Consider the following 19,600-nt stretch of genomic DNA (forward strand, 5'->3'; position numbering starts at 1 on the left):
ATATTCACTCTGGATGTTTAGACGCCTGTGAGATGGTAATGTCAGTGTAAATGACCCTTCATTAACAATTTACTACCTGAGAGACCCCTGCCTGAAAATTTGTTGGGATCTAGATCTCAAGTCAGATGATCAGAAATAAAATGCACATATCTCACTGTTTCAACTTCAAATGAATGAAGTTTCAGTCTAATTAAACTAGTCCTTTGTTTTTCTGGGGAAACACGTCAGAAAGACCCCTGGGTGTCCTCTGGAACCTGTGCACAAGACTGCACACTGACAGGGGACTAATTTTTTGGGCTTTTTTAAAACAGATCAACTACACACATAGATATAGATCTCAGATAATAAGTTATTGGTTGATTGACTTGGATGATCAATGAACCCACCTGAAGTTCACACCATGCCACTTCAACCCAGGTGTCGGTGTCAAGACCTTTATAGACGGTCTTGAAGGACCCTCTGCCCAGCTCAATGTCAAACTTGAGGAAACGCCCCCCTGGTGAAGTGGACACAGCCTTCATCCCGGGCTCCTCTTCATTCTCGTCACTTCCTGCTTTACCTGTGACATCTGAGGGCGTAACCTCTACCTTTGGCTCGGCTTCCCTCTTGTCTCCTTTCACCTCCTCAGCGCTCACACTCTCTGTGACGCTGTCCTTCAGCCCCACCTGGCTCTCTGTGTCCGAGGTCTCATTGAGGCCCAGGCGGGCTCCGTGCAGAACCCGGGTCCGACTCCGATCAACGATGGTCCGCAGGTCAATGTGTGACACCGGGCTGCTGTTGACACACTCCGGTGTGTCCACCGGCTGCTGCTCGTCGGTGTCTGACACCCACAAACTCCGCCGGATGAACCTCTGGCGCACCAGCGCCGGGTAGTCTGTGGACGGGTACGCGCTGGGGTCACTCGCTCCTCGCAGAGCTGCGATGTGGATGTTGACATTGTGGTCTGTCCCATTCTGGTAAACAGGCCTACGGGCATTTGCATTAATGTCCGAGTCTAAATTAGGTGCTGAGGAAAACGTGGATCCAAGTGGCGGATCTTTGCTCGACTGATCCGCCGAATCCATCCCCGGTAAATTGTTAAGCGCTTACCGGCGACATTGTGCAGGGAGGATGATGCTCCTCTCCCGGCGGTGGGAGTTTGCTGCCTACCTGCAACACTCGCGTGCAGTGACGCAGTTCGCCAGCTCAGGATGTATGTGGCCTTTATGCCTTGAATTTGTTTAGGACACAGAACACCCCCACAAAATGTCCAGCTCGGAGGATGCGCGCATTGCTCCCTGCCACCTCACGCCCCGGTCCACCTTGCTGCAATACAGCGCAGAGCTATTCAACTTAAGCCTGATGTCATTGCCAGTTCAACCTATGAGCTCACGATAACAGTTCCCTCCACATTGCATAAGGTGCCCGCTCCAGCGCAAACTATAGGCTATAAATGTGATTTGCTCCGCAGACAGATCGGTGGCCTACAGTGGACAGGCCAGGATGTTTAGGCTGTGGCGCTCACTAATCCCTCCAAAGACACATCACGGGACGAGCAAGTGCGCAGCTGTCATCCCCTGTGAAGACTCCTCCACCCGCCGGGCTCTGCTTCATGCAAATAACTAGCAGGTGTTCCGGGTAAAAATCTGAATAAGTTCCGAGAAGTGTGACCTCAGCGTCTCTGCATTGTTCCTGTAACTATCCTGTACTTTTTCCCTCTCCGCGGCGGTGCTGTCCTGGAGGATGAACACAGGCGCTTATCAGATAATGCTCACTGCGGCACAGTTTCCCTCAGGTTGGACCGGGCAGCAGCTCTCAGCGCAGCTGTCGTCCAGCTGATACGACTGTTGTCTTCTTATATTTCATCTCTTTCAGGCTCGGGGAAACTAGAATATTTCACGGCACAACCCACGCCCCTAGCAACAACACGTATCCAATACCTCGGCACGCTTTTAGGCGGCTCCCTCAGCCTCCCGTGACACGGGCTGTGTGGACCACACCACCATCCGCCCTCATCGTGACGCTCTAAGCTTCCAATGGGAAGATGTCTTTCAAAGCCTACCAACCAAAAGGGACGCTGATAGGAATTATGGGCCACCGGATAAGACGCACCGTTCCCCATCTTAATATTATACTCATCCACATGGAGCCTGTGCAGGAAGGCTGATGATCACAGTAGTTGATAAGAATATAACATGCGCTAACAAGTCATAAAACACACCACAGTGTTATCAATCAGTCAGAGATTTTGAATTATTCCAGAATTACATATTGCCTTTTTCTGGGCTATCCTTTTATGCTATTATATTACAGACTTATATTATATTATATTATATTATATTATATTATATCTTATCTTATCTTATCTTATCTTATCTTATGTAGATAGAAAAGATTCAGATTCCTTTTAATTGTGATTTTTTTTTATGATGAAACAAAAATGTTTCATCATAAAAAATGACAATAAAAAGGAATATAAATCTGAATCTTATATATAATGTTATCATATCTTATCCTATGCTATGCTATGTTATCTTGTGCTATGCTATCTTATACTATGCTATGTTATTCATTCATTCATTCATCTTCTAACCGCTTCATCCTCTTGAGGCTGACATCGGGCGAGAGGCAGGGTACACCCTGGACAGGTCACCAGAGTATCACAGGGCTGACACATAGAGACAAACAACCATTCACGCTCACATTCACACCTACGGACAATTTAGAGTTATCAATTAACCTAGTCCCCAATCTGCATGTCTTTGGACTGTGGGAGGAAGCCGGAGTGTCCAGAGAGAACCCACGCTGACCTGGGGAGAACATACAAACTCCGCACAGAAGGGCTCCCACACCCAGGATCGAACCGGGAACCCTCTTTCTGTGAGGCGACAGTGCTAACCACCGCACCACCGTGCCGCCCTATGTTATGTTATGTTATATTATATTATGCTATGCTATGCTATGCTATGCTATGTTATATTATATTATATTATATTATGCTATGCTAGGCTATGCTATGCTATGCTATGCTATGCAATGTTATGTTATCTTATGCTATGCTATGCTATGCTATGCAATGTTATGTTATCTTATGCTATGCTATGCTATGCAATGTTATGTTATCTTATATTTTATGCTATGCTATCTTATGCTATGCTATGTTATGTTATCTTATGCTATGCTATGCTATTTTATGTTATGTTGTTATGTTATGCTATGTTATCTTTTGCTATGCTATGTTATGTTATGTTTTGTTCCATTACGCCACGTTACGTTACGTTATATTATCTGATGTTTTGTTACATTACGTTACGTTACGTTAGGTTACATCACGTTGCGTTGCTTTGCATTGCGTTACTTTGCGTTGCGTTGCGTTGCCTTATCTTATCGTATCTTATCTTATCTTATCTCATCTTATGCTATGCTATGCTATGTTTTCTTATCTTATGCTATGCTGTGTTATGTTATGGTATCTGATGTTATATTATGTTATGTTATCTTATGCTATGCTATGCTATGCTATGTTATGTTTCGTTATGTTACCTTATGTTATATTATCTGATTTTATGTTACGTTACATTACGTTACCTTATCTTGTGCTGTGCTATGCTGTTATCTTGTTTTATGCTATGCTATGCTATGCTATGCTATGCTATGCTATGCTATGCTATGCTATGCTATGCTGTGCTATGTTATGTTATGTCATCTTGTGTTATCTTATCTTATGCTATGCTATGCTATGCTATGCTATGCTATGCTATGCTATGCTATGTTAGCCATCATTGTTACACACATGCATGTCCACTGTAGACAACATAACACCAAGGTAACAGACAGCCAAAGAACAGGGAGAACATGGCAAAAAAAATTGGATGATATTTTTAATGAACAGTAAGGTTACATTAATGATGTAATGAATGAAGGACTGACCTGATAAATGGAGTTAACTATTTGAAACGAGTGTCTCATTTTACCACCAGGTGTCCCATCTTACCTGAACATGTCATCGGAGTGAGGTAGAGGTTCTCGATGGGTTTAAAGCTCCAAAGTTTAAAAATATTTTACTTGGTGACATATTTTCTTTATGGAAATACAACAGAGATACATAACAAGTTTTACATATAACACTTAAAGTAGTTCTCAGAATTTTAGGTGGTTTTCCCAGGTAATCTACGTGACTCCAACCTGTTACATTATATTGTGTTATATATATTTAATAATTATAATTATTATTATTAATAATTACTTATAACATCACTTAGCCTACTTTCTTGAACCCCTACAGACTTTTGCAGTGATGGAAGTGGCTACATGTTATGTGCACCTATATACTACATGACTCCATGTGAGTCACCATATAAAATAAATAAATAAATGAAACATTTAAAAGGCTCATTCAAATCTTACTATTACAAGGAAAACTTCAATAAAAGTCTGTTTAAAAACAGGGGAACGATAAGACTGCTGCCTATTCTAATGCTTTTATTTGTGGGTAACATAAAACAGTTTGATTATGTGTTAATATAGGCCATGAATGAATTCAAACACAGAGGCTTTGTCTGACATTTTATTTGTTTGTCTGTTGATATAACACAGAAGACGTTTGTTATATAATTATAATGTCTAATACTAATGAGAACTTTTTCTCCTAGCATGATTAATACAACAAAGAAAAGTGATTATTAAATCTAGTTAATAGGCTATCTTGGTAGAGCAGCTGGACTATCACTGACAACTTTTCTCATTTAAAGGAGCATTTTGTAAAAATTTAAGGGGATCTAGTGGTGTCTAACAGTGAGGACTGAAGATTCCAGACAGCTGAGACTTCTCCTGGTTGTAATTCCTTCACTGTTCATTATTCAATAGGTTTTTACTGACAGCTGAATCATCCACAGAAGTCTCCTCCTCTCCAAACCAAACAGACCAGGTGATTAAAACCAATAAAAACACAGTTTCACATACAAAAAAAAAAAAAAAAAAAAAAAAAGCTGTACAGTTCTGAATTGGTGTGTGGTTAAAACAGACATGAGAGTGGAAGCCTTTCTCGGTGGATGCCTCAGATGAATCTGCCAGATCCTCTGGCCAAACAAAATCTCCAACCTTTAACTGAAAACAGGTAGCCGGAGCATCACCATGGAAATCACACACGGACATTTGAGATGGCTAGGCCATGTGCTAAGAATGGAACAGGGCTGGATCACAAGAGTCTACTTAAGATGGACACCACCAGGCAAAAGAAAACCTAGAAGGTCCAAAACCACCTGCCGCAGAACTGTGACACTGGAGTTGGAACAGATGAACCTATCATAGGGAGAGGCACAACATGCTGCCAGGGATCGAATCCACTGGAAAGAGCTCAGTGAAGCCGAGTAAGTAGTAAGTACGGAGTAAGTACGTAGAAAAATAAATGAATAGATAAAACTGCTAACCACAGTCAATGTGAAAATGCAGAAACATGAATGGCCCTATCTAGAGTCAGTGTTTGGTTTGTCCTTTCACTAAAGAAAACATACTTACATTAAATTCCTGTTCTGCCAATATATCCCACTATATCCTACACACTGGGCCTTTAAAGTTGAGTTTAATGAGTAACATAATGCTATACTGTAGAGTGAGGCAGCTATTCACCTTTTAAAGGTTGTCCATGTTGTGCAGCTTTGTATCACCCTTACAGATGTACTTGAAATACATTTAAAAAATACATGTGGATACATAAAGCTGCTGTTTTAACATTCTAACAAACAGAAAAGTCAAAGGTGGAGGTGATGGGGCATTATTGTCATTGTGTACTTGTTTTAGGCTTGACAAATTCATCATAATTGTTTTTATTGGTTTGCTTTAAACCACAGAATCATAAAATTTAAAGTGAGGGAAACAAGGTACTGTGAGGACAAGAATGAAGAGGCTGAAATTGACACTTAAGGCCTCAAAAGTTTCTTTCTCCACGGGGATCAACCTCCAGGGACAGATTTGTATTTATGGGGTTGAGCTTGTGTGACAAACCTGCCCAGATCTCCAGGGAAACAGAGGAAATAATAGAAACCAGTCGGTGGGTGCGGTCAGGCCTTGGGGGTGGGGGCAGTTTACAATGTGAAGCCATGAGTGTGACAATTGGTGTCTGCACATCCTATTCACTGTGTCTCATTTCCTGTTGACACACATGACTGCACGTGTTTGACCGGATAAGAATTTTCAGTCAAGACTTCAACCATGCTGCTGTTACCTCACTTTGTCAACTTCACTCAGAATAGACATAATCTGACAGGATATGACTGTGGGAATGAAACAGATAATTATAGTAACATCCATACCACTATCACTCATACAAGTATCATACAGAAATAAAATAAACTGGTATAATATTCCTTAATCTCTCGTGGTTTTCAAGTAACACATTCCTTGAGTTGTAATTGGTGTAAAGATCATAATCATGCAAGCATTCACTAGAACGGACTCTACAATATTCCCCATGTTGTGACGAATACATTTATTTACTTTGTTCCACTAAATCCAATTAGTTTTGGTGTTACTCAAGAGTGGATTGAAAACCAGGCGAAGTGGTCAATTGCTGGGTGATCCCCAGGGCCCTGAAGGAGTTAGGCTGTCTATGTATCCATTACTTTTTTAGTGCTTTTTTAGAAAAATATGAATTCAGATTCAGAATACTTTACTGATCCCTGGAGGTAAATTTGAAGACGTTACAGTTGCTCTTATACTACATAGAGAAACTATAAGAAAACAGAAGCAGAATAAGAAGTATGCAAGAGCATGCCTTATTTTAAAACTCAATTTAACATATTTATCTTTGCACCTCTTGTCTGCACTTTTGCTATTTTGATGGGGTTTTTTCCCACAATATTTTTATTGAGGTTTTAGCAGCATGAAATACAGCCATTTACATTCATTGTATGCCAACAATGTGCTGCATTAAAACAGAACAAAACAATAGACAAAACAAAATCAAAACAAAGAGTAGGGCTGCAACCCAAGATTACTTTCTTGGTCCATCAGTCCTGTTGATATGCTTCCTGATGATTACTCAGCCGATCAATCCCCTAAATGTCAGAACATACTGAAAAATATGAATTCCATCTGGCCCATTGTCACAAAGGACTGAGCAACCAGAAAATATTCAGATTCCAGAAATTAGGACTACAGAACCTCGACCTTTTCAAGAAAGTAGTACTCAGACTACTCTTTTCTGTATCCTGTATTATGTTTTTTTATTGCTCTTGAATTGTATTTGTGTATGAAATTTGCTATACACATAAAGCTACCTTGCCTTGCCTAATATTCTGCATTTGTTATTTCAGATTATATTAAGTTGACACGGTGCCTCTCCTTAAAAAAGTTTGGGTTTAATCAAATTAAACTACCATTTAGTTGCACTACCATTCAGTTGTACTTCCATAGTTATGCCTCCAGCATGCAATACCGCCTTACTCCACAGGGTGGCAGTAAAGGGTCGTGTTGCCTTCACTGTCTGTCATTAGCTGTAAGAACAAGAAGTGCTCGGCTCATCCACATTACATCAGGGTTTCAGTTCTACTGTGGGAAATAACCGCATCATTACCCAGTGACTGGGCCGCCCGGTTCCTACTGAACTACCAGCCCACCGCTCTGTGAGAGGGCGGTCGCCCCCATGTTGGAGGGGCGGTAGCTTGCAGCCTTTCTCCCCTCTTGTCGTCACGGCAGCTTTTTTTATTCAGTCAGTGCCTGTGAGCCCGCCGGCTGGTTGGACCACCGACTCCTCTGAAGCCCACACTTGAAATAAAGCAACCTAATCTGGATATTACGCGGTTATTACCAAGATGGCTACGGACAACTTTGAAATGAACGGTGATGCTGACCGGAACGACGAAGCGGAGGTAAGTTAAAGCGGCTCTGGTGCCCGTGACAAAGGGCAGCTTCATGGTCAGTTATGTCCACTAATGTCCCGGTCAGGCTTTGTCAAAGCTTAATCCTCTCAGAAACATGTCAAAGTGTGAGATAACCGTCGGGTAATGTTACACTGGATGTTTATCCCTGCTTGGTCTTCATCCAAGTGTCCCATCATCCATCCATCTCAACGCTGTTTGATGTTAGCCAACTGAACAAGTGTCACTATGACTGTTATAAGGTCGTTAAGCTAATGTCAAAGGTTAACGGATTAGCTCTGGTTTCAAGGCTAATTTAGACCTTTATACTAGTGTACAAACTTGTGCTGGGCCCAGTCTGTCTCTGTCCTGCTGCTGGCATCTACAGAGGCTCAGTTTACACTAATGATAGACGAGACAGCAGACCATGGAGGGTGAGTTGGTACAATCATCTCTCTGTAGAGGAATCCAGGTGGGTCAGCTCAACTCAGCCACTGACCCAAATCAGGCATATGATTTGACTCAGTGGATTAGGTCACAGTCAAGAATGTAAATACAAGCTAAAAATCTGCTTTATTCAACAATACATCTTTGTGTTGTGTTAGGACAGCCTGTGCTTGTGTATGTGCTGTGGGATCAGACATTTCTCCCATAAGACCATATGTTTTATTTACCTCATAATAACCTCAATGCATCACAAGTACTCTATAAACATGGTATGCTATAACCAAGTATATGCTCTGTTAATGCGATCAAAACTTTCAACAGCAAGCGGTCTCTTACAGCTGGACAATATGTCCTGAAATTTAGGCCTAAATCACGATATTTTTAGGCCGTATCTCGATACACAATATTTATCTCGATATTTTTTTAATCTTCTCAAAAGCATGTCATTAACGCTAGGACTGAGAGACTAAATCCAAACACAAACGCAAAAAAGTTGTAGGGATGACTTTTTTTTCTCAGAAAATATTAACACAATGAGATTTTTGATTGATAATAATCAATAATATGGGTGTAACGACTGAGTGGGTTGAGGCAAGCGTTAGAATAAAAAGTCTGGTAAGTTGATACATTTACATCATTTTATTAAATGTCAGCCTTTAAATCGAAGGAATAAACACCATTTGTGCCATATCACGATACAATGGGTGGCTTTGTCTCAGAGAAAGAGAGGGTCATCCACTAATTGGAAGATCAGCCTTTCGATCCCCGGCTCCTCCAGTCTGCATGTCGAAGTATCCTTGAGCAAGATACTGAACCCCAAATGAGTGTGTTAAAACTGAGTAGCAGGTGGCACCTTGTATGGTAGCCTCGGCCACCAGTGTGTGAATGTGTGTGTGAATGGGTGAATGTTATTCATAGTGTAAAAATGGCTTTGAGTGGTCAGATGACTAGAAAGGCGCTATACAAGTGCAGGTCCATTTACCATGTAACGATATCCAGAATCTAAGATGATATATAGTCTAATATCTCAATTTTGCTGCTCACAATAGTCTTTTCTTTGTCCCATCAGAAATAAGTCAGCTTCCTGTTTGGAGATTTAGATTCAGACAACTTTATTAATCCAACCAGGGGCAATTTGTTTGAGCAGCTTACCTTGCACACATACTATAACATAATGCACAGTAACATGTAGACAGAAATACATGAGTAATAAATGAAATCAGAAAAATTGGAAATAGAGAAATATGCCAGTGGATTCAGTTATATATGAAGGAATCTATTAAAATATTATTAAAAAATATTATAAAAGTTAATAGATGGATTATAAATAAAAGAGATAAAAAAAACCAATAAATTGCTAAATTCTGATCTGTTGAGTTGAGACTTGATAACTGAGACAAATTTCTCAAATTCTGCAGGCTCATTTATAAGCCAGTCAAGTTTTCTTTTGGATCTTACTGTTATATCAAGAGCCAATAATTTCAGACAAATAAAGATTACTGCAGCAAGAGAGGAAAAAGTGCATTCTAAGATCTTAAACTAGGATCGGGCTGAGACGGGAGGAGGCTCTTAATCAGGAGCTGAATTTAAGGAGTATGAGCAAATGGTCAAAATCTCATATTGATGTTATATTGAGCTCAGTTATGTTGAGGAAAAATATGCTGGACAAAGAAGAGATCTTATTTTGAATTTTACTTTCCTCTGCAGGATTACTTCTGTGGAAGAAAAAAAAAGTACAGCCATTTAAATTTTTGTTAATTTTTTAAAGGTCTTATATTAAAATGATAAGCTTTTTAACCTTGCTTTTTATATCATTTTAAATGGAATACCTTTGACATTTTGATTGTTTGTTAGACAAAAAAAGCAATGTGAAGATGTCGTCTTGGACTCTGGAAACATGTGATAGGCGTTTTTCTTTCTTTTAATAGACTAACCCAGTGGTTCTCGATCCAGAGTTCAGGGACCCTGGGCATCCTTGAGGGAGTTACAGGGGAATAGTTTATTTTCATTAATAAATTCACTACAGAACTGAGCCCAATGTGAGTAGGAGCCACAGGAACGACTATTAGGTTTTACTTCCTCCGTGGCTATTTCCTCAACTGTAGATGACAGGTGTAGGGTCATAATCACATCTAACAACCCAGGTCGTTTCAGATAGAGGAACCTGAAGCAAAATCTTATCAAATGGGGATCTGTGACCTAACGTGCATCAATTTAGGGTCCTTGACCCAAAGAGTGCACCAACCAATAGATACACTGAAAAATAATCACTGACACAGATAGTAATTAGTTGCAGGCCTATTTGGAATAGCTGCATTTAAAGTGTCACTAGTTAAATCTGATTTTATATATATCAATACCTTCTTGTTCTGGGTAGCAGGCCTCCCCGGTAAGTAAATACACAAAGATGCCAGTGATGTAGAGTATGCCAACTCCAAAATACATCTCAAAGTATACACTCGGTATGTACGGCTTTCCTGTATGACAGAAACTCAGAGACTGTAATTGTATATAAAACCCTATGTCATGTATAATGTCTCAGACCACAAGCAGTAATAGTACTAACCCAAGTTTTCTAATGAGACAAGACAAAACTCTCCCCCAAAAACCTGAGCACACAAGGAAACACTTAAAAAGACAATAGAAAAGGAAAGTCAAAGAGAGATCACCGCTTCTTGGAAAGCTCAGTGTGTACAGGAAGCCGCAGGAGGGAAGAGGGGAGTCACAGAAACCAAAAATGAAGCTGTAACAATACAAGAAGATTTAGTTGGCGACAGCTTGTGACTCTGACACATATCTGCTGGTGTACCATTACAGCACTTTTTTTCCTCTGCGGCTTGGCAGGTGTTCAGAGGTGGAAAAAGAGGAACGTTTAGTTGAACCCCAGCGTGTGAGGTTGCCAACGTGGCCCACAACGGCGGCATTGTTGGCGTCTCTAAACTGCACTCCACCCAGATGAAACCCTGAACGCTGACCCAAACTCATATGAAGAGAAAGAGGGACCTAGAAAAAGTGATGTAATGGGTATATTTTGTTTGTAAATGAACCATTTACCACAGACTCATTTCACCTGTAAGACAAATGTAACGCTTTTCTCTGCTGTTCCACAAAAAGGAAGGAAATTGTTCCGTTGAGCTCTTCCTGAATACATTAGTCGGTCTATTTGAGTGTTAATGGCACATGAAATTCTGCTTCCTTCAACTTTCCACAGCACTATGCGTTTTAGATTTGATATTGAAAAGTTAATAATTAATAATAACATCTGTGACCTTGATTATTGTTGTAAATTCATGCCTACACATGTATGTATGGTGTAACTGTAACACGTCCAGAAGCCTCTTCACTCATTTTTTCCACTGCATTTGGGTGGAGGCCACACTTGTGTTTCGGTTGTGTGACCTGGTCAGCCTGAGAGAAAGGATGTGGCTTGACAAATTATTTTTGACCTTTGGACTGAGACCAACATGGTGACCTCCCAAGTCACGGGTGTTCCTGTTTGTTTTAAGCCACTGAACACTCTCACTTCCATTAATATCTTTCACAGCAAACAAAAAATACTCCGATTGCACAAGTCTGGGTCATATTTTGGCTGTCACGCTGATCAGTTCTGATGTAATTTAAAAATTTTCTTGAATAGAGTTGGGTTAATTGTTTTGAAACTCAAAAAGTTTAACAAAAATGTGCCTAAAACATGACTGAACAATGATCACTCAGTAACTCTGATATTTTTGGCTCAGAAGTAACCTGATCAGATTTCTGCTATCGGATTGGATCAAATCTTGAAAGTGGGTTATTAAAAGTAAAAAAGTCAGTTTAGATTATGTATACTAGTCTTGGTTTTGATCTGAAAATAACCTCCAGCACATGTTTAAAAGTTTTTAGCAGGACTGTTTTTTTTTGGGTACTCCGGCTTCCTCCCACAGCCCAAAGACATGCAAGTCAGGTTAATTGTTGACTCTAAATTGCCCGTGTGAGCGTGAATGGTTGTCTGTCTCTATGTGTCAGCCCTGTGATAGTCTGGCAACCTGTCCAAGGTGAACCCCGCCTCTCGCCCAATGTCAGCTGGGATAGGCTCCAGCCCCCCGTGACCCCTAACAGTTTAAGGGGTTACAGAAAATGAAATTGTTTAACTGTTACGATGATAAAGTAGACATTAGGCTACCTATAAAGTCTTCGTGCCGACTACTGTTTCCATCATGTCACCTTGTTTTGTGCGTTCTGCAGCTGGCGTGATAACAGAGGTTACCACAGCATGTATGCAGGTGCTGGTAAATAAAGCAAATCTAGCAGCCACTTGCATATTTGACCAACATTTGGCTGGTGGCTTGTGCTTATTTCTAACCCTGCACATATCTGTGGTGTGGTGGGGGTGAATGTGGCCGAGACACCTAGATAATAATACTTCAAATGCTTTCATTGGTGAGCCACAATTGTATGACCTCATTCAGTGATAGACAGTGACTTAACAGACAGTTATTTAAATGAAAATCTTCGAGATTATTACTTTAATTTTAACTTTTTTTAATTCTCTTTTTATTTAGTTATCTCAGGGTCCAGTCAGACAGCTTCATCATACTCAAAGGCCTTATAGCTCTGTGCTTCCAAGCCTTCTGTAGGACACCATTACCCCAGAAAGTAACATAAAAATGTGTTGTTTTTTTACGTGTAATACAGAAGCCAAAATGGACCGATAAAGTAAATGTAAATATAGAAAAAACTAAAACAAAAAAAGAAACTTAACTCCACATATAAACCAAAAAAACCAAATCAATTAAAAATAAAATAACTCAGAAGGACATAACAAACAGGTTTAATGCACACCATCCCATTTTCCCATCTTTTCAAAAACTTGTTCTGTTGCAGTCTTATAGAAGAAGTAATCCTTTCCATCCTAAAGATGTCATAAATAATGTCAATCCAGTCCTCCACTGTTGGTGTTGCTGGCTTTAGCATCTTTCTGGTAATGGCTTTCCTGCTAGCAGCACTTAGAATCCGAAATGGGTATCTCTCATGAGAGGTAACGTTGTCCAGTGGCAGGGTGCCCAAATATAGAGTCTCTAGTTAAAATGGAAAGTCCACCTGGAATACTTTTTGCAAAACTGTATGAACCTCCTGCCAGAAAGCAATCAGTGATGGACAAGACCAGAATATGTGATAATGGTTGGCATCAGAGCACCCACACTAGCACCCACATTATCTCCAGCAGTTTGAACAACTGATATAGTGACGCTGTTGAACAGGAGTAATGAAGAACCTAATGGGGTTTTCCAACAAAACTCTCCTTCCATGAACTTGTAGTTTTCCATTGTAGTTCACATAACTCCTCCCATTCCTCTTCTGTTATACCTAGGTTTCCTTCTTTTTCCCATTTGTTATATACAGTGAGTTACATATCATTAATTGCAGCCGCTTATAAAGTCTCGAGATGGTTTATTGATTTGAGTTCAAAACACAAGTCTCTAAAGGCCCTGACCAGGGGCGGACTGGCCATCTGGAGGTTCTGGAGAATCACAGAGACGGCCGGTACTCCAGGACGGCCGGCGGCTGCCATGCAGTCATCACCGTTTTTTTTCCCCCTTTTTCTCCCTGATAATCTACTGTTCCACGTCCAGTCCGCTAGGTGGCAGCCTTTAAATTGGATGCCAGCCGGCCCATACTGCCCTACAAAGCCTAAGTGCAGTAACTACATTTTTGGTCAAAATTGAGTTATAAGTAAAAATGAACTCCTTGATATCTGTTTTATCTTGTGACACAGATTCAGAGTTCAGTTTTGCTTAGTTTTAGAGAAAAAACGGTATAAAATTTGCAGTAACTACAAAATCTGTCTCAAAACCAAACTTTAAAGCCATTTTTCTCAGTTTTACCCTTTGCGTAGTTACTGCACTTAGGCTTTGTAGGGCAGCATAGATATCTATGAGTTCCCACGCACCGGTTGTTTTGGGCTGGGCCGAGTCAAAGTCCAGGGCTGTTTTTTAGTCCCAGTCCGCCCCTGGCCCTGACACACCAAGCCGACGGTCGGCCGTCCACCAAAGTCGGGCCGTCGGTGAGCCTCTGTCAGCCTAGTTTTTGCGGTGTGTCCCGCACCATCGGCCCTTCGGCGTCGGCGGCTTTTTGGCCAATTGAACATGTTGAATAGGCGGCAGAGCTAGTCTGTGAAAGAGATCACTCTGGTTGGCTGTTCATTCATTCACCATTTATTTCCTCGCCCCTGTAACGAGTGAATCTGCCTGTAGTGAAACCGGGCCTAACCGGTGGTTCCTCCTCAGGCTCCACTTCACTCAGCTGCCCGACAGATCCGCTGCTTCTTCTCGCTTTAACCTGAATAACAAACCGGGCTAGCTGGGAGGGGGTCATCCCTATGTTTCCCAGGTTCTATGTTCCCCACTTAACCCTGCAAAAAAGCTTCTATGTTCCCCGCTTACACAAAAAAGCTTCTATGTTCCCCGCTTACACAAAAAGGGTTCTATGTTGCCCGCTTGGTTGAACGGGCAACATAGAACCCGGGAAACATAGAACCCTGGAAACATAGAGTGGCTAGCGGAGCGTTAGCTGCAGCATGATGGAGGGATGCACAGCCAGTTAGCCTCCACTAGCTTCCCAGCTAGCCCCGGCTCTCCGTTTGGATCCAACCGGAGCACCAAGCCCTGGTTTGTTATTCAGGTTAAAGTGGGAAGAAGCAGCGGGTTTATCGGGCAGCTGAGTGAAGTGGAGCCTGCGGAGGAAACACCGGGACCGTCTGAATGTAATAGTCCGTGGAGGTGCTGCGGTGCTCAGCTGCACAGATAGGTAACACTTCGACTGTCAGGATGTACCACTCTGTCACTCCGCTCTCTCTCACGCAGGCACAAAACGTACGTGCCACTTGGCCGTCGGATGTAGGCCTAGTCTTTGTAGTGTGTTCAAATGCAACTAACACAGGGCGACGTGAGGCGACGTGAGGCGACGTAGACGACGCAACAGTTGGCTTTCGTCGCCGCTAGTTCTTTGATGTCGGTTTGGTGTGTCTGCACCTTAAGAAGACTGTTAGTATCATATTATCCACATACTTCTGTTTATTTACCTTCATTCACTGGTCTATATGGTGCCGAACTTGAAGAAATTTTCAAAAATCACTATTATACAAGCCATGCTGCATCTAATTTTAACTTTATCACTTTATAGCAGTTTCTAACAGTTGCACCCCCCCTGCTGTTTTCTGTCCCTTTGAATAAAAGTACTGAAAGTAACCCCACACTAGCTATTCTACCTGTTAGTCTTTACTAGCAGAAGCCCACAATGTGCTACGTAGTGCTATTTAGAACACTGATTATCCGGATCTAATGATCTTTAAAAGTTTGTTTCTGGATCAGGGTGATTCAGTCCAATGTTGCTTTGAAAAACAGCCTCAAAAGTAAGGTGGATTAGTCCACCCTGATAGCAAAATATGGGACATTTTTAACAACTGGGCCCTGGTCATCACCACAGCAGATAATGTTTAATAATATTTAATTAAGCCGATTGTTTATTGTCATGTGGTCTAATGAAAAAGTCCCTGTGTGTGCTATTACACATCTGTAATTTGTAATGCCAAGAGGAAGATTCAAGAGGCTGCAAAAAAGAGAGAAAAAAAGCTCACATATTCAGCTGACTGTTTCATAAGGAGGTGAACTCAAACTTCTCAGTTAGCTGGTCACATATTTCTATGAAACCCGATATGACGCCTACTTTCATTTCCTCTCTCAAGAAATCATGACCTGGTTACTCAAGATAATCCACACACCTTGTTGTGAGCAGTTTCATGTAGGAACTATTATCTCAAGTAACTGGGTCATGATTTCTGGAAAGAGACATTGCTGTTGAGTTTCTAAGTATATTTTTGAGCACCACAAGCTGAGTGTTATCTAGTTCTGTTATAGTGGAGAGAAGGGAGACATCTCTACGGCTGATATCTCCAACACTTGGCAGTTCACACCAAAACAATCTAGACTGATAAATAGCACTACAGGTAATAGGAGAATGTGTATTTTAACTTTGGGGTGAACTGTCCCTTTAAGTTAGATGAGGGCTATGCAGAGACATTACCTCACAAAACTATTTACATCTAATTATTATATCTTTACACTGAGACATTAATAAAAGGTTAATAATTATAAATCTGACCGAGCTTCTTAAAGTAATACCTTTCTACCCGTCACTTATGAGTCATTCTCTGTGTCATGCTGATGTCAGGATTTGTGTTTGCACTCAGGTCCCGCTGCGGAGACCCTGGAGGAGGCAGCAGGAACCTCTGAACATGAACCATTATGCCAATAAGAAGAGTGCAGCGGAGAGCATGCTGGATGTGGCTCTGCTGATGGCTAATGCCTCACAGCTGAAGGCCGTGATGGAGCAAGGACCAGACTTCAACTTCTACGTGCCCCTCATCACGCTCATTAGCATCTCCCTCATACTACAGATCGTAGTGGGAGTTCTGCTCATCTTTATTGGTAAGTGTGGAGCCTCCTCGTTTCTGTTTTTTTTTTTTAAAGATATTTTTTGGGCATTTTGCCTTTAATGGACAGGACAGCTGGGTGTGAAGGGGGAGAGAGAGAGAGAGGGGGGATGACATGCAGCAAATGGCTGCAGGCTGGATTTGAACCTTGGCTGCTGCGGCAACAGCCTTGTACATGGGGTGCCTGCTCTACCCACTAAACCACCGACGCCCCACCTCCTTGTTTCTGTTTGTCAAACTTTAGCATTCACAAATGAGAGGATTTACAGTGAAATGTACAGTATGTGTTGTTTTAGTCCTCTGCTGCATCATTGTGTAAATTCAAAGCAGAAACTGTGTGTTACATTGAGTAATCAAACCATCCACGCTCTGTGTGACACTGCTGTGACATAGCAACAGTATGTTACAAGAATAACTTTTTTGCTTTTACAGCAAAAATCAGAGCCAAAACTCCCAAGAATGGAAACACAACTGACAACTGCTCGTAATTTTTACTCAGATGCTGACGAAAGCAGTTCTTTTATGTCATTCTTATTATTAATTTAAGATATTTAATACTCTGTGAGTGACCCTGACTTTCATTTATTCATTTTCCAAAACTGCTTATCCTGTTGGGGGTCGCAAGGGTGCTGGAGCCTATTCTAGCTGACACTGGGTGAGAGGCAGGGTACACCTTGGACAGGTCACCACCAGACTATCACAGGGCTGATACATAGAGACAGACAACCATTCACACTCACATTCACACCTACGGCCAATTTAGAGTCACCAATTAACCTACATGTGTTTGGACTGTGGGAGGAAGCTGGAGCACCCGGGGAAAACCCATGCTGACACGGGGAGAACATGCAAACTCTGCACCCTGGGTTCAAACCAGGAACTCTCTTGCTGTGAGGCGACAATGCTAACCACTGCATCACCATGACGCTTTTGTCGCTGTTTACGAACATTAAATTGTGGTTACTGTACTTAAGTAATTTGAAGCATTCTCTGGCACATGAATTTCCTTCAGGACAAATAAAGTTCTACTGAATTGAATTTAATTAATATAATTTACGCACAAATTTAATTTTAACGTGGTTGCTTTGCTCTACGACTACAAATAATTCTACTAATTTACAAACTTTAGAAACTTGAATTTCTCAGGTTGTTCTCCAAAGTTTACAAACATGGTGTCTACAGGTCCTTAAAAAGTCTTAAAATGTCTTGAATTAGGTTTTCTTAAAATAAGGCCTTCAAAAATCTTAAATGGTCTTAAATGGGTCTTAAATATTTTTGGTTACATTACCGCGAAAATGTCCCCAGCCTGACGAACCCAATCATTGGACAGACAGAAGAATTGCAATAATAAATAGCATTTATGACAGCAATTACAATTACATTAAACTTAAACTCACTTAATTGTTGTCATTTTTCCTTACTGTTATTTTGAACTGACATCAGTGTGTTTACTTGGAAAGAGTTCCTACACATACACACATTTATATATATTTTGTGTATTTCCATCGCAGGTTTGGTCTCAAATTTCCTATAAGGTGGGATTAAAAAGGTCTTAAAAAGTCTTAAATTTAACTTGCTTATGTCTGTAGACACCCTGTACAAAGGGTGATTTACAATCACAGGCCTTGTATTCATTAATGTTCACCATTTCACAAGCACAAACATTGTATTTACGCTTATTTGGGCACATAAATCTGCCAGCACAAAGTTTACTGCCCATACATCAGCATTCTCCCTCTTCCCTTATAGCCTTATCTTATCCTAACAGAGAACACTATTGTGACACAGAGCTGAGTTAAGGGAGCTGCAGCAGGAAGGAACGCCTCTGCCGTCAGCTGTTTCCACTTTTAAAGTTATGTCATGGGAGATTTACCAATGCTGAATAAAAGATATTGCTAAATACTCAAAATACAGACTTCCTCTCTGTCTAAATCAGCGAGGCAGCGAGTGTCCTGATGGAGGAAGGAGCTAATTATTCACCTGAGGGCTCAGATGCTGTTAATTTATGTCATAGTGCTCAGTAATGATTACCTCACTGCTCAGCTGGCAGGACACACTGTGCTGCCCCCTGGTGGGGAAAGGAGGTCACTCCTACTGACGACGCAAAACTTACTAATGTTTTCATGTTTTTGTTCTGTCAGTGAAGTGGAACCTGAATGATGAGAGCATGCACTACAAGCTGAACATCATGGAGAACTTTGCCACAGCCTTCGTCTTCATCATAGTGGTGGTCAACGTCTTCATCACAGCCTTTGGTGTGCAGCGGCCCAACACACAAGGCTGATGCCTGCTGATCAACTTAGTACAGATGGACCTCCACATTATTTATGCAAATGAGCAGGATATTTATTCACCAAATTAAACGGCATGCAGGTACACTTGCCTTTCTGTAATCCAACCTCCCAGGCTTCAGAAGACCCGACACATCCTGAGGATCAGGTGACATTGCGTGTGTATGTGTCTGTGTGTGTGTATTGAAGGAGTTCTTCCTTCTCTATGGACAAATGTGTGGTCACTTTTTATTTCACTGTGTGGCTACCCAGTTTGTTACCTCTTTTCTTGCTCAGGTTACTGATGTAAATACATTATTGCCTTTACTTACAGAACAAACATATCAGGAGCAATATACTGCGTGTCAGTCACAACCATTGTGAATGTTTCATGAACAAAAACATGTTCTAGTACTGTTATTTTAACATGAGTCAGTATCTGTCAGTCTAAACCTGCATGTGTGCCTACATCTGTAGGAGAATAAAAGAAATAAATCACCACAGCATCATCCAAATGACATTCTTCGCAGTAGGTGCATCAGGAGCCAGCCTGGCCTACTGCTGCTCGTGAGGCATTA

At 41.2% G+C, this 19,600-nt stretch overlaps 2 protein-coding genes across 5 annotated transcripts in view; one reads left to right on the forward strand and one right to left on the reverse strand.

The window, feature by feature from the left end:
• The window catches only part of wnk2 (WNK lysine deficient protein kinase 2), a 40,457-nt gene extending 38,188 nt beyond the window's left edge, over positions 1–2,269 (reverse strand). For all 4 annotated transcript variants that reach the window (XM_050038697.1, XM_050038698.1, XM_050038696.1 and 1 more), the window contains exon 1: positions 387–2,269. In XM_050038697.1, the coding sequence (XP_049894654.1) occupies positions 387–1,064 (678 nt within the window). In that variant the 5' untranslated portion in view covers positions 1,065–2,269. The remainder of the gene's footprint in view (positions 1–386) is intronic.
• Positions 2,270–7,494: 5,225 nt separating this feature from the next.
• Positions 7,495–19,537, forward strand: LOC126385987 (ninjurin-1-like). The gene is made up of 3 exons (XM_050038055.1): positions 7,495–7,847; positions 16,510–16,747; positions 18,894–19,537. Exons 1-3 carry the CDS (start codon positions 7,791–7,793, stop codon positions 19,034–19,036), a joined length of 438 nt encoding a protein of 145 aa, XP_049894012.1. The 5' UTR covers positions 7,495–7,790; the 3' UTR covers positions 19,037–19,537.
• Positions 19,538–19,600: the final 63 nt, after the last annotated feature.

This window comes from Epinephelus moara, chromosome 24 (genome assembly GCF_006386435.1).
Source record: "Epinephelus moara isolate mb chromosome 24, YSFRI_EMoa_1.0, whole genome shotgun sequence".
Lineage (NCBI taxonomy): Eukaryota > Metazoa > Chordata > Actinopteri > Perciformes > Serranidae > Epinephelus > Epinephelus moara.